The sequence below is a fragment of the Dipodomys merriami genome, unplaced genomic scaffold (assembly GCF_024711535.1).
Source record: "Dipodomys merriami isolate MVZ:Mamm:240054 unplaced genomic scaffold, mDipMer1.0.p SCAF_37, whole genome shotgun sequence".
NCBI lineage: Eukaryota > Metazoa > Chordata > Mammalia > Rodentia > Heteromyidae > Dipodomys > Dipodomys merriami.
The window spans coordinates 3,619,996-3,635,962 of record NW_027205270.1 but is presented as its reverse complement, the minus strand read 5'-3'; the positions used below and the strand labels follow the sequence as shown (position 1 = coordinate 3,635,962).

The window sequence follows — 15,967 nt, the reverse complement described above, 5'->3', positions numbered from 1 at the left end:
GATACAAATGCGTCATATTAAATGGGCATATGTTCCCTAAGAGTTTCAAAGCAAGAAATTTTGCAAATCTGTTGCTAAATTACTAGTATATATCTGACTAGAATCCACTCATTTTTAAGGTAATGCCTTCATTTTCCTCATTGAAAGTAGAAAAATAGTACCTCTGTTGATACTAGAAAGAATGAAAATAATATGCATGCATACACTATAAAGAATGAAAACAATATTCAGGCATGCCCCATAAACAAGACAGAGGTATACAGGAAACTATGGTATACACCCCGATATGGATGCAGGCACATGAAAAAAGGAGAGTGTTCTAACATTTGGGGGTACTTACAATAGGTAAGACAGGACAAGAAGGTGAGAGGTATGCATAATTAAGCAGTCTCAGGAAAAGTGTGGCCTAGTTGATCAGCTATAGCTATTGAGGAGTTCTAGAGATCTTATCACTGTCATCAGGAGATGATTACTTATGTTCCACAGGGCAGTCTCATTATCATAGGTAATTGTCTTCATTTAAGGAGGGGTCTATTTTGCAAGCCTGTTGTTCCTAGTGTATCCTTTGCTTTAAAGATGTTATCCATCAGTTCTGGCATTCCCAATATCCTGGGTGACTGCAGGAGACAGGCTGAGCAGAGGAGACATATAAAAGAAAAGCAAGAATATCAGGTTTTAATCTTGATTTTAGTTAATTTACGGGCAATTAGTGCCTTTTAGAAAAAGTAATTTTTAAGCACCTGTGTTACTTCTTGATTATAATATAATAAAAAATCTAACATACTTTGGTTGCTTTTGACTGTATGTTGTGCTCACAGAAGTTGGAGTTTATGTCTCCATTATATGTTTGTAATTGTAGCTACTCAGGAGGCTGAGATCTCAGGAGGCTGAGATCTGAGGATCGTGGTTTGAAGCCAACCCAGGCATCAGATTCTTCTCTTCAATAAACCACTCAAAAACCAGAAATGGAGCTGGGGCTCAAAGTCAGGGCCAGCATGAGGTCAAGCTCCAGAACTGGCACTAAAAAATTAAAAAATAAAGTAGTAAGTAATAAGAATCACCATCATCATAGTAAAATAAAATTGTAGAATATCTAGAAGATAGGTATTAGTATAACCACTAGAGAAGAGGCAATACCAACAGAAATAGTCATACATTTAAGTTATATTAATGTAATTTTAAATATATTTTTAAAAAGAAAGACAAAATAAATAAAGCAGGGAAGCCAATAAAATATTTAAGGAAAGTTGAAGGGAGGAAATAATAAAAATTAAAAACTCTCGACACTTCTAGCTAATGCCTGTATCCTAGCTATTCGGAAGGCTGTTATCTGAGGGTCAAGGCTTGAAGCCAGCCAACTGGGATTACAAGCATGAACTGCTATACTCAGCAAAAACATCATTATTAACTCTTAGTGAATGACTGAGAAAACAAATAAGGTTTATGACTCCAATTTGCAGATGACCAAAGTAAAACTAGGTAGTCATAACTGGACTCTTTATTGGGTGAGTGAATGAGTTAAAACACTTGCTATTTCTGGCAAATTCACACAAATTTCCCTTCCTCTGGTATAGGGAAGATTTTAACATATTTGGACAGTATACATTTGTCAAATCAGTTTTCTAGAAAAGAACTCCTGGGGCTGGGAAGGTGGCTCAGTGGTAGAGCGCTTGCCTTGTATGCCTGAGGCCCTGGGTTCGATTCCTCAGCACCACATAAGCAAAAAGAAAGAAAAAGAAAAAAAAGAAAAGAACTCCTAAAGTGTAATTGGTAATGAAGTTAGACTGTCAATCTGAAACCTAATTACTAAAGTTTTATATCTTTGATTCATTTTTTCTCTGCAGCAAGTGAAGGGGAATTTTGTTAGGTTGCAAGCCTGCATCTCAGAGCTCCGAATGCTGCAGAGGGAAGGTTATTTCAGACCACAAAGCACTTCTCTGAAGTTGGCAGTAGAGGATGGGCTACAGCAGTTCAAACAATACAGCAGACATGTGACAGGTGCCACTCTGCCTTACACTTTCCTGGAGGTAAGAGATTCTGGCCCTTAAGGCTAAAAGCTGACTTCCCATTTCATTCCATATAGGTGTTTCATTATTTATCATTCTTACATTATTCATATTTCATCTTATTGAATATAATTTTCAAGGTTAAATTTATGACTCCTTGAAGACATAAGAAGTATTTTTCTCCACGCTATAACCCAAGTAACTTTTTTTCTTTTTCTTTTCCTTTTCTTTTCTTTTTTTTTTTTTTTTTTTTTTTTTGTTGTAAGTTCTGGGGCTTGAATCTGGACATGGGTGCTATCCCTCAGCTTTTCAGCTCAAGGCAAAGACTACCACTTGAGCCACAGCGCCACTTCCAGTTTTCTGGTGGTTAATTGGAGATAAGAGTCTCACGGACTGGGGCGGGAAGATGGCTCAGTGGTAGAGTGCTTGCCTTGCATGCCTGATGCCCTGGGTTTGAGTCCTCAGCACCACTTAAGCAAAAAGAAAAAAGCCGGAGTGGCGTTGTGGCTCAAGTGGTAGGGCGCTAGCCTTGAGCTGAAGAGCTGAGGGACAGTGCCCAGGCCCAGAGTTCAGGCCCCACGTCCGGACCCAAAAAAAAAAAAAGAGTCTCACGGACTTTCCTTGCCCAGGCTGGCTTTGAACCATGATCCTCAGATCTCAGCCTCCTGAGTAGCTAGGCTTACAGGCGTGAGCCATCAGCATCCGGGGGTGTGGGGGTGGGGTCCAGTCGTGGAGCCTGAACTCTGGGCCTGGGCGTTGTCCCTCAGCTCTTCAGCTCAAGGCTAGCGCTCTACCACTTGAGCCACAGCGTCACTTCTGGCTTTTTTCTTTTTGCTTATGTGGTGCTGAGGAATCGAACCCAGGGCCTCATGCATGCAAGGCAAGGTGGCTCACTGAGCCACCTTCCCAGCCCCCCAAGTAATTCTTAATATGTAAATAGATATGTAAAGTACCTGGAAAAAAAGGGACTGAGTTATTATAAGAAAAAAAAAAAACAGAAATAGACAGATTCTGGTGGCTTATGCCTATAATCTTAGGTACTAAGGAGGCTGAGATCTGAGGATCATTGTTCTAAGCCAGCCCAGGCAGCAAAGTCCATGAGACTCTTATCTCCAATTAAGCACCAAAAAAACAAAACCCTAAAAGTAGATCTGTGGCTCAAGTAGTAGAGCATTAGCCTTAACCAAAAACTGAGGAAATGCACCCAGGCCCTGAGTTCAAGCCCCTGGACTATCATTCAAAAACAGAGTAAAGAAAGAAGAGGAGGGGCTGGGAAGGTGGCTCAGTGGTAGAGCGCTTGCCTAGCATGCGTGAGGCCCTGGGTTCGATTCCTCAGCACCACATAAGCAAAAAGAAAAAAGCCGGAAGTGGCGCTGTAGCTCAAGTGGTAGAGTGCTAGCCTTGAGCTGAAGAGCTGAAGAACAGTGCCCAGGCCCAGAGTTCAGGCCCCACGACTGGACCCAAAAAAAAAAAAAAAAAGAAAGAAAGAAGAGGAAAAAAAAAGATATAAAAATAAAATTTGAGTATACCATCTGCCTCTGGACCTTTGGACTTTTCAAGGCAAACATTAAACTGTCTTGATTGTGTCTATATTTATATTTACCTGAATACCTTTAAGAATTTGTAATTAGCCGGGCACTGGTGGCTCACGCCTGTAATCCTAGCTACTCAGGAGGCTGAGATCTGAGGATCGCGGTTCAAAGCCAGCCCGGGCAGGAGAGACCATGAGACTCCTATCTCCAATAAACCACCAGAAAACCCGAAGTGGCGCTGTAGCTCAAGTGGTAGGGCGCTCGCCTTGAGCTGAAGAGCTGAGGGACAGCGCCCAGGCCCAGAGTTCAAGCCCCACGACCGACAAAAAAAAAAAAAAAGAATTTGTAATTGTTGGACTGGCAATGTGGCTTAGTGGTAGACTACTTACCTTGCATGCATGATGCTTTGAGTGGCACTGTGGCTCAAGAGACAGAGCCTTGAACAAAAGAAGTTCAGGGACAGGGCTGGGAAGGTGGCTCAGTGGTAGAGCACTTGCCTTGCATGCACGAGGCCCTGGGTTTGATTCCTCAACACCACATAAGCAAAAAGAAAAAAGCCAGAAGTGGCGTTGTGACTCAAGTGGTAAAGCGCTAGCCTTGGCTGAGGGACACCACCACCAAAAAAAAAAAAAAGGAGTTCAGGGACAGTGTCTAGACCCTGAGTTCAATCCCCAGGACTGAAAAAAAAAAAAAGAATTTGTAATTGTCTTTAACCAAATCTTGCTATAAATTGCATAACTTTTCTTAGAATTTACGAATATAAAACTTGCTGCTATCCTGTTGCCAAATCAAGACAGTTTAAAAAATACGTGTAATTCATGACTGGATACTCCAATTGCATGTGTTAATGTGAGTTAAAACACTTTCAGTTTCTCATAACCTCACCCAAAAACATGGGTTAAAAACAAATTTGTGGCACTTCTGGCTTCTAGTTTCACATGTAAAGCACTTGGAAGTCCCTGAAACAACTCTTTTCAGATGCCAAAGAGAAGTTAGGTTAGAAGTTAAGGCAGGGGTTTGCCCCCTGCCTCCAAAATTAGAGAGTGTCAAGTCTGTATGGAGAACCACAGTACACTAAAGCAGAAGCCTGAACTTGTTAATTGATAAATTGCTGAAGGCTATGTGGACAAGTCAAAAAGTTAACAACCCAAGGAGTATCCAGTCAGCCTCCATGCTTTTGTGAGGTTTTTTTTGTTTTGTTTTGTTGTCGATTGTGGGGCTTGAACTCTGGGCTTGGGCACTGTCCCTCAGCTCTTTATCTCAAGGCTGGCGCTCTAGCTCTAGCCTCCACAGCACCACTTCCGGTTTTCTGAGTGGTTTATTGGAGATAAGAGTCTTATGGACTTTCCTGCCCCAGCTGGCTTTGAACCGAAGTCCTCACATCTCAGCCTCCTGAGTAGCTAAGATTACAGGCGTGAGCCACCGGTGCCCGGCATTTTTGTGAATTTTGCCTCTAGTAGTTCAACTGGGATTCACAATATATTTACAGGAAAGATCAGGAAATTTCCTCGGTGGAAAAGAAAACTTTTTCTACTATACCAAAAAAATTGTGTTGTTTTTGACAACTTTTACCCTCTGGAAAATCTAGTTAAACAGAGTCCAACCTGCTGGGGTTTCTAAAGAACCTAACTGACCTGGAGGCCAAGAACTACCAAACTCAACTATACCCTTTTATCGCTATGTGTGTGTGCACATGCACACACACATGTATACACAGTGTGCACACAGTTACTAAGGTTTGAACTCATTCTCTCATTTGGCTTTTTTGCTAAAGGCTGGCACTCTCACTTGAGCCATGCCTCCAGTTCCCTAAATGTTATTTCTTTAAAGGTTCTACCAGACTCTTCCAAATTTGATTTATATAATTCCTTGACCTTTTCGCTAAGATCAGGAAAAGTTAGAGCTGTAAGTTGCAGTTAAATATTTCTCTTTGCATCAAACACAATAACTACTACTACTACAAATATCTATGTTTGTCCTCAAGACACAGGTTATGTACCTTGCTCTGGACATAGAGAATAGACCCATTAATTCTTGGACTTATTTTCAGATTACTGTCCTGACTTCCCATCCTGGAAAAGAAGTGGTCAAACAATTAGAGGAAGGATTGAAAGATATCGACCTAGGCAGGGTCAGAAGGCTTCAGGTTGTTGGGGTCACAAAGGGAATCCTAGAGCAAATAGATTCTGAGTCTCCTGAAGAGGCTGGAAGTGATGGTAAGATTTGTTTTTTTTTTAGTTGAATCTCACTATGTTGCCTGGGCTGGCTTTGAACTCAAGATTGTCCTGCCTCAAGAATTTCTCGTGTGTGTGTGTGTGTGTGTGTGTGTGTGTGTGTGTGTGTGTGTGTGTGTGTGTGTGTGTGTGTGTGTGTGTGTGTGTGTGTGTGTGTGTGTGTGTGTGTGTGTGTGTGTGTGTGAACTCAAGATTGTCCTGGGCTGGCTTTGAACTCAAGATTGTCCTGCCTCAAGAATTTCTCGTGTGTGTGTGTGTGTGTGTGTGTGTGTGTGTGTGTGTGTGTGTGTGTGTGAACTCAAGATTGTCCTGCCTCAAGAATTTCTCGTGTGTGTGTGTGTGTGTGTGTGTGTGTGTGTGTGTGTGTGTGTGTGTGTGTGTGTGCGCACGTGCCAGTACTGAAGTTTGAATTCAGAGCCTGGGCACTGTCCTTTAGGTTTCTTACCCAAGGCTAGTGCCCTACCACTTGAGCTACAGCTCCACTTCTGGCTTTTCGGTGGCTAATTGAAAATAAGGGGCCTTTCCTGCCCAGGCTGACTTCAGACCACAACTTACAGATCTAAGCCTCCCAAGTAGTTAAGGTTACAGGTGTTAGCTACTGATACCTGTAAGAATTTTTTAATATACTTTTATTGTTGTTATTAAGGTATTGTACAGAGAGGGGTTATTACATTTCATAGGTCAGGTAATGCATTTACCCAATAAACATTTTAAGTGAAAATAGATTTTTTTTTAATTTTTTTTTTATTGTAAAGATACTATACAGAGGGTTACAGTTACATGAGTGAGGCAATGAGTACACTTCCACTTCCTCTTGAACATTGTTACCCCCTCCATTGTTTTCCCCCTACCATCCCCTCCCTCCCTCCCTTCCCCAAGGTTCTTTTTTTTTTTTGATTGTGATTAAGTGATTACTTAATTTCCGGAAATTCACAGTATTGTGGAATAATGATGCTCATTTAAAGTCACAAGTTCATTCTAACTTTCCTGGAGCAAATTGTCTATCACAGTCTGTAATATATAACGGTGCTCATATGTTATATACCATATATGTGATCAGCAGCATGGGGATATTTAGTAGTGGTTCAACCAGATGAGTGGGAGTTCTTTGTTTCTTAAGTCCTGTTAGTTTTGTCATATCACCTAACATTTTGGATTCATCATCCACTTATCAGGGAGACCATGTACTGTTTGTCTCTTCGTTCTTGGCTTACCTCGCTCAACATGATTCCTTCTAGCTCCATCCATTTCCCTGCAAATGCCATTATTTTGTCATTTCTAATGGCTGCATAGTATTCCATTGTGTATAGATACCACAATTTTTGGATCCATTCATCTGTGGTGGGGCATCTAGGTTGTTTCCATATCCTAGCTATTGAGAACAGTGCTGCAATAAACATGGAGGTGCACGTGTCCTTGTATATTGGTTCCTGTTGTTCAGGGTAGATGCCTAGAAGTGGTATGACTGGGTCGTAAGGGAGGTCAATCTTTAGCTTTCTAAGGACCCTCCAGACTGCTTTCCAAAGTGGTTGTATGAGTGTACATTCCCACCAGCAGTGTAATAGCGTTCCTCGTTCTCCACATCCCCTCCAGCATTTGTCCTTGGCTGACTTGTGGATATGGGACATTCTGACTGGGGTAAGGTGGTATCTCAGGGTTGTCTTTATTTGCATTTCCTTCACCACCAGGGATGATGAACATTTCCTCATGTGTTTCTTTGCCATTTTTATTTCTTCATTTGAGAAGTCCCTCTTTAGTTCCCTTGCCCATTTAGTAATTGGTTTGTTGGGTTTGGGAGGGATTAGTTTCTTGAGTTCCCTGTATATACAGGATGTTAACCCCTTGTCTGATATATTGCTGGTAAATATTTTTTCCCAATTAGTTTGTTGTCTTTCTAGCTTGGTTGCGATAGCTTTATCTGTGCAGAAGCTTTTTATTTTAAGGTAGTCCCATTTGTCGAGTCTCTCTCCAATTTGTTGTGACCCTGGGACTCTGTTCAGGAAGTTCCTTCCTGTGCCTATTAGTTCAAGTGTCTCTCCTACTCTGTCCTGCAGTAGTTTCAGAGATTCAGGTTTAATGTTAAGGTCTTTAATCCATTTTGAGTTGATGTTGGTGCATGGTGATAGGCTGGGGTCCACTTTTAGTGTGAAAATAGATTTTTTAATAAGCATAAATTTATTTGACTTACAAGTCTGGAATATGAGAAGTCTAATATTCAGGGTTTGGCATCTGCTGAGGGGCTTCCAACTATGTCATAATATGACGGCAGGTATCACATGGCAAAAGTGTGAGACAGAGACAGAGATGAGAGGAAATGTCTGCATAAAAAAGGAACCAAACTTCATCCTTTTTCGTTTTTGTTTATTTTGTTTGTTCCAGTATTGAGGCTTACACCCAGGTCCTTTCACTCTCTCTTGGCTTCCTTGCATATAGCTGGCCTTCTACCACTTGAGCCATGCCTCCAGTCCATTATTTTGTTGGTTAATTGGACATAGAGTCTTGTGGGCTTTTCTGTCAGAAAATTTACACCCTTTAGGTCTAAGTAGCTAGGATTACAGATGTGAGCCAAGAGTGCCTGTCAGACTTGGATCCCATCTCACACTGTTTTTTGCGTGAGGATTCTCTCTCCCACAGAAGCAGTTTTCTATTTCAATGCTGAAGCTGTTTCTGTTGTTTCTTGGCCTATCATAAAGCAATATATCATCATAGCAAGACATAGTGGAGCAATGCAGCTGTGCTCTTGATAGCCAGGAAATAGAGCAAAAGCTGTATAAAAAAAAACATTTTTTGGTCGGTCATGGTACTTGAATTCAGAGTTTAGGCATTGTCCCTCAGGAATTTTGGCTCAAAGATAATGTTCTACCACTTTGAGCCACAGCTTACTTCCAATTTTCTGGTAGTTAATTGGAGATAAGAATCTCACAGAGGGCTGGGAAGGTGGCTCAGTGATAGAGCGCTTGCCTTGCATGCATGAGGCCCTGGGTTCAATTCCTCAGCATCACGTAAGCAAAAAGAAAAAGCCGGAAGTGGCTCTGTGGCTCAAGTGGTGGAGTACTAGCCTTGAGCTGAAGAGCTGAGGGACAGCGCCCAGGCCCAGAGTTCAGGCCCCACGACCAGACCCCCCCCCCAAAAAAAAAAAAAAAGAATCTCACAGACTTTTCTACCTGGACTGTCTTAGAACCAAGAACCTCAGATCTCAGCCTCCTGTGTAGCTAGGATTATAGGCATAAGCCACCAATGCCAGGCTTCAGCTTATAATATTTTATTTTATTTTTTGAGGGGGCCTGGGCGCTAGTGTAACCACTGGCAAAAAAAATTTTTTAAGTTAACATTTGGGCTGGGAATGTGGCTTATTGGTAGAGTGCTTGCCTAGCATGCATGAAGTTCTGGCTTTGATTTCTCAGTACCACATAAACAGAAAAGGCCAAAAGTGGTGCTGTGGTTCAAGTAGTAGAGTGCTATAGCCTTGAGCAAAAGAAGCTCAGGGACAGTGCCCAGGCCCCAAGTTCCAACTCCAGTACTGGCACCAAAAAAAAGTCAGTGTTTATAGGTAGAACTAATTTTTAATGGTTATATGATTTTTTATTGTGTGGTTGTAACATAGTCTAATTACTAGTAAACAATTTGATTTATTATATTTTACTATTATAATCAATGCTATGAGAACAGATTTATATGAAGGGATAGCTTTATGGGCTAATGATCAGTGCAGTAACCTAGGGTCCAGTGTACACAAAGGTACCATCTTTGGAGTTTAATGGTCTTTGTGTTGTCTTAAATTTCTTAGTAATTTTATTCATTTTGTATGTATGTGCCGGTACTAGGGTTTGAATTTAAAGCCTCACACTTTCATTCAACATTTTCACTCATGACTGGCACTCTACCACTTGAATCATGCTTCCAGCCCAGCATTTTGCTAATTAGAGATAGGGTCTTTCCAACTTTCCTGACCTGCCTGATTCAAGCCTCAGCAATAATTTTATCTTTGAACTTGTGGAATTCTATGCGTTCAATCCCTAGTACAACAAACAAACTTGACTTACAAGACTCCTACCTTCAAGGCTAGTACTTTACCACTTGTACCATGCCCCAAACCATGCAGTGGGCTCTTCTATGTGTACATACTCTTGGAAGGGGCCTGTATAAATAGAAAGCACTGCAGGAGGGTGAACTATTACTTGAGTGCTGGATGAATATAAACTGGTTAACAGAATGCTTATACTCCATAATTAGATAATCTATACTTGACTTCCTGAGAGTGCTTACTTTTTGATAGCATTAATCTCTTCCTGGTCCCACATGAGAAGCGTCACTCTTCTTTCCTCCTCTCTCCCTATAATAAAGTGTAGGCATATTGGTAATTAAGGTTGTAGTTCCTGTCAAATTCTCACACATGTGGATGTTTCGGGCATTATGAGGTCACTAAACTCTGCCTGGAGAGGGAGAGTAACCGGCTTGAACTGTGTGGTCTGTGAGCTCTCATCTTTGGCACAGACTGCTTTTCTCAAGCCAGTCTTTTTACTGACAGTTCTTTCTATCATTCCTCCACCCACAATAGGCTTTTCCTCTGAATTCTTCCTGTCTTCTTCCCTCCTCTTCCAACTCCTTCCCATCCCTTCAATCCCAATTCAAGTTTAGGACTACTGTTTTGACTTTCCTTTCCTTAGGTCAACTACATCACTTGTCTGCAGCATACAATTCAGCACTTAATTATCTTCCTTGTTGAATTGTTCATCGCTCCTTCATTGTGTGATAATTCTTTCTATTCATCTAAATTGTGAATTCTTGGATGTCTTTTCAGTCTGCATTCTGTAAACACTTTGGTTGAGCTTCCTCATTTTTGTATCCTAATGTATACCATATCCTAGATAATCAAGAAGTATTTGTTGAATTAAGTGAGGATATATTTATATCCTGCTCAGCATTTCTTACATCCCCTTTCTCTGGTGACATCTCCTTTCTGGTCACAAAATGGGTCATAACCTAGGCTGAGGCAACTGTAATTTTCCAAGACACCAATCAAAGTCCTTCCCATTAAGTTTTCAAACTGAATCCATGAGAGAAAGGTGTTTTTCTTTCTCTTTAGCACCTAAGGCGTGAACTATGTCTTTTTTTCCTTCAGAGATTGTACCCAGAAAGAATCTCAGTATCCAATAGCAAAAAATTAATTAATTAATTAATTGTGTATGTGTGTGTGTGTGTGTGTGTGTGAGAGAGAGAGAGAGAGAGAGAGAGAGAGAGAGAGAGAGAGTACTAGGGCTTGAACCCAGGGCCTAGCACTGTTTAGTGCTCTTACTTAGCTTTTTCACTCAGGACTGGCATCACTTGAGCTAATCAACTGAACAAAAAATTCATGAGTATCCATTTATTTTTATGTTTTGTAGCTTATATATGTATTTCAGGTCTTTATATAAAATAAAAATTTTAGGGCTGGGAATGTGGCTTAGTGGTTGAGCCCTTGCCTAGCATGCATGAAGCACTGGTTTTGATTCCTCAGTATCTCATAAACAAACAAACAAACAAAAAAGCAGAAGGGGCACTGTGGCTCAAGTGCTAGAGTGCTAGCCTTGAGTGAAAGAAGCTCAGAGGGTGCCCAGGCCCTGAGTTCAGCCCTATGACTGGCAAAAAAAATTATAATAGCTTTTTACAGAGTGTAATAAATGTGCCCAAACTAAAAAGGCCACAGTGATCAATATACTTTGGCATTCAGAGGCAGCTGACCGGGTTGTGATAAGAGTCTGTACTCCTTGAGTATTAAGTCTTTCAGCCAGTTACAAATCAACCTAATGATGCTATCAACTTGCCTATAATTCTCAGCCATATACACAAGAATATCAGGTTCCTTTTCTAAGTGCTTACAAACCATCTGTTTAATATTTCCTCCCAGAGTTTGCCAGAGATCAATGTCAAGATCCTTTAGAAAGGTATTTTGTCCATATGTGTTCTCAGGAAACACAAAATGTTAACAATCCAAACAAAGAAGATAATTGCTTTTTAAAGAATTCCAGGGAGAACTAGAGGTTGGAGAAAGTCCCTCCTATGCTTCTATGCAATTGTTAAGACTCCAGATATTGACTTTTTTCCTCTTTTAGTATCTTAGAAAATAGACCAAAAAAAAAAAGAAAGAAAGAAAATAGACCAGAAAACAAAAATACTCATAGAGTTTCTCTTTGGTAACTACCTCAAAGTCATTTCCCTATGGTATAAGACCAAAGTAGAACCACTGTGGTGTTTATTACCTAAAGATTTTTTATCATAAAAAAGTATTTGTTTAATTCATTATTAACAGCCATGGTCTCAGAAAAATAATTACCTGTCTCTTTTTTATAAGTAAATATTTTTGCATAGTTACAGTGGCTCATGCCTGTAATCCTAGCTACTCAGAAGGCTGAGGTCTTAGGATTTCGATTCAAAGCCAGCCCAGGTGGGAAAGTCTGTGAGGCTCTTATCTCCAATTAACCACCCCCAAAAAACTTAGAAGTAGAGCTGTGGCTCAAGTGGTAGAGTGCTATCCGTACCAATTTAATTGGAATAAGTTACATGACATTTGAAGTGCACAATTAATGTGCTTTTATTATTGTATGGCCCACAAAAATATATCACCACAGTCAAATATAACACATTTTCATAATCCTCAAATGATTCCTATTGTCAACTCCTTTTGTTTCTATAGGCCACGGATCTGCTTTCCATGTGTTTGCATTTTATATAAATGGAATCATAGATTATATACTTCTTTTGTATCTGCCTTTTTATTTAGATTTTGAGATTCATCTATATTGTTTATGTCAGTAGTTTCTTTTTATTGTTGAGTTGTAGTCTATTACATGAACATGCCCTTTGTTGTTTAACTATTCACCTGTTAATGGGGAATTTGGTTGTTTCCCATCTTTGACTGCTACAGATGAAGCAGCTGCACAGATGTTTATGTGGACATACATTTTCATTTCTCCTGGCTCTTAGTTAACCATTCATTTTTTCCCATCCATTTACTTTCAACCTATTTGTGTCTTTATAGTTAAAATGTATGTATTATTTATAGATAGCATATAATTGGGTTTTTTCCCGTACTGGAATTCAAACTCAATATCTGAGGCTTTCACCTGTTGGCTGATGCTCTACCACGTGAGCCATGCCTTTAACCTCTTGGCCTTTTTTATCCGCTCTAATAACCTCTGGTTTTATTCATGACATTTCCCTTAAGTATTGATGGTTATCTGAATTAGGGAAGGAAAGGGGAACAACAGAATGGTGAGACAAAGGACAAGGAGGGAACCAATGCAACAGTGATATTCACAAAACAGTATGTCGGAAATGATCTGTACAATTGGGTGGGGGGGGGAGAGGGGAGCTGGGGATACTGGAGGTGACTGGAGGGGAGGGAAAGTAGGAGAAAAATGAAGGAAGGTAACAAGTTTGACCAGAAATATACTTATTACCTTACTTATGTAACTGTAATCCCTCTGTATATCACCTTGACGAGAGAGAGAAAGAGAGAGAGAGAGAGAGAGAGAGAGAGAGAGAGAGAGAGTTCAAGAAGGATGTTACAGCATGTGACCACAGGGAGGCAGGGTAAGTCTAAAAATGGAATGTGAATGTAACTTGCCTCTATAGTTGCAGTGATGGAGGCCTTTCTTCAGCTTCCTAATGCAGCTTCACTCCTGTCACCCTGCTGTCAGCAGGACCAGTGTTTTAGGACCTACCATGCCCTCTCTTTGGCCAATATGGGAGTTGTACTTCATCTGGGAAGGAAAAAGTTTCCTCCTGAACCTCAGGTTTAGCACATTTAGTTGTATTTTCAGATTTTCAATAATAGGTGCTGCTGTTCTTTGGTACAGTAAAGATGAGGGAAAAAAGTAGAGGCCAAGAGAAATGACTGGGAGAAACAAGTTTAAAAAAAAAAATTCAGGGCTGGAAAGGTGGCTCAATGGTAGAGTGCTTACCTTACATGCATGAGGCCCTGGGTTCAATTCCTCAATACCAAATAAGTAGAAAAAGCTGGAAGTGGTGCTGTGACTCAAGTAGTAGAGCGCTAGCTTTGAGTTGAAGTGCTGAAGGACAGTGACCACACCCAGAGTTCAGAGTTCAGGCCCCACAGCTGATGAAAGAAAAGAAAGAAAGAGAAAGAAAGAAAGAAAGAGGGAGGGAGGGAAGGAAGGAAGGAAGGAAGGAAGAAAGGAAGGAAAAGATTCTTACCATATGGCAGCTAGCATTTTGCTGACAAAGAGAAGGAAGAAACATCGCATGCCATTTTCAGATAATTATATCCCATTTTAATACCTCATTTAAGTAGGAAGTAGGTTGTACTACTAGGAACTAGTACAACTATATCATACAAATAGTATTTTTCCTCATGGTAACTAGAAATAGGTTGTTAGTACAAAACCACTTTGCTGACAATTTCAAGGCATAATACAAATCCTGTTCTTTTCATGAAGTCCCACTACTTTTCATAAGCTCAGTAAAAAGAGAAGAAGCCATTTCAGAGGAGATGAACTAACAAATGTGATTTAAATTGCCCAAATAAAGTCCACAGATACCCAAGGAATGCTAATTGAAGCCAGATAAGGGAGGATATAGTTAAGAAAAACTGGAAAAGTCAGAGCTGAGTTGAACGCTGGAGGAGGGGCAGGCCATGGAGTGACAGAGTAATAAAAGTTCGATGGAAGGAAGGAAGTAGGTCATATGACAAGGAGACTAACAAAGCTGAAGCAGAGGAATTACAGGAAAAGTAATAAGAGCAATTGTTTACCTCAACAGGCCTTTGTTTAGCTTCAGCTCTGTGCAGCATACTGATCTAGGGAATAGAGAAGGTTCATGTGAAAAGAAATAATTCCTATACTTGTTGAGTTTTATTTAAATGAGAGAATAATATATTATTTGTACATATACAACATTTACTGTGAAGTACATGTAGTGCAAATGTAAACCAAAAGCTATGAAAATAGCCAGGCACTGGTGGCTCATACCTATATATAATCCAGCTACTCTGGAGGCTGAGATCTGAGCCATATCTGATGAGCTCTCTCCCCATCTAATGGATACATTCATCCTCTACACATGCCAATACTATCAATAAGGCTACAGACAAATCTTGCCATTCTCCATAGCCATCATCCTTTCTTAAGGGAGTTGTTTTTTCATAAGTCTCAATATGGGGTCTTAGTCTTTAAAAAAAAAAAAAAGATTACTATGGCTGGGAATGTGGCATAGTGGTAGAGTGCTTGCCTAGCATACATGAAGCCCTGGGTTCAATTCCTCAGTACCACAAAACGGAAAAAGCTGGAAGTGGCACTGTGGCTCAAATAGTAGAGTGCTAGCCTTGAGCAAAAGAAGCTCAGGGGCAGTGAATTCAAGCCCCAGGCCCTGAGTTCAAGCCCCAGGACTGGCCAAAAAAAACCCCAAAACTATATTTTTCCTCTCACAATGTTCATGGTAGTTTCTAATCTCCCACCCTTTATACTTATTTGTCATGTCCAAAATTTTGTCACTGGGACTCAGCAATTTTACCTTCTCTACTTTCTGAGCTCCTTTACACAATTCCATTGTTTCAGTTCTGTAACTGTGCCCTTAAACATTAATAACTGTTTTTGCTTCATGGAAAAGAAGCTGCCCAGCCATTTCCATACTTCTTACGCAAGTCAAAACCAAATTCACAGGCTTAGAAAAATTAAATTACTACTTGTTTTGGTAAAATAAAATTTACATTATTTTTAATTCTTTACATTTTTATTAGCATCAATTAGTTTTACAAGGCAATTTTACTTTGACATATTTATGTATGAATACAATGTACCTTGACTTGATCAGATTTACTCTTTCTTTCACTTCCCTCATCTTTCCTGCCCTTTTCCCCTAAGTATTCTAAACAATCTTTATTGTTCCATTTCACACAAGTAAAGTGTTTTGATTCTATTCACATTCCTACATTATTTTTAAAAGAATGTTTCACATGTAAGGAGTATTTCTTTAGCAATAACTTTGTATTTATCACTATAGCATTTGGGTAGGAATGATCCAGAATACTGCTTTTAGTAAAAACTTAAGTGCAATTCACTTAGTACACATTAATAATAATAGAAATAGAATATTGATAGAAAATAGAATATTGAAACCTGTTGAAATTGTGTTAAGAAAGGGAAATGTGTAATAGTGATAGAGGCGGTGTGGTTGATCAGGATATATGTGTATAAAT

The 15,967-nt window shown here is 40.0% G+C and overlaps 1 protein-coding gene across 1 annotated transcript in view; it reads left to right on the top strand.

Annotated features, from left to right (window-relative positions):
- The window catches only part of M1ap (meiosis 1 associated protein), a 60,759-nt gene that overhangs the window by 13,601 nt on the left and 31,191 nt on the right, over nt 1–15,967 (top strand). Inside the window, exons 3-4 of the mRNA XM_069989068.1 lie at nt 1,845–2,027; nt 5,589–5,754. Of these exons, the coding sequence (XP_069845169.1) occupies nt 1,845–2,027; nt 5,589–5,754 (349 nt within the window). The remainder of the gene's footprint in view (nt 1–1,844; nt 2,028–5,588; nt 5,755–15,967) is intronic.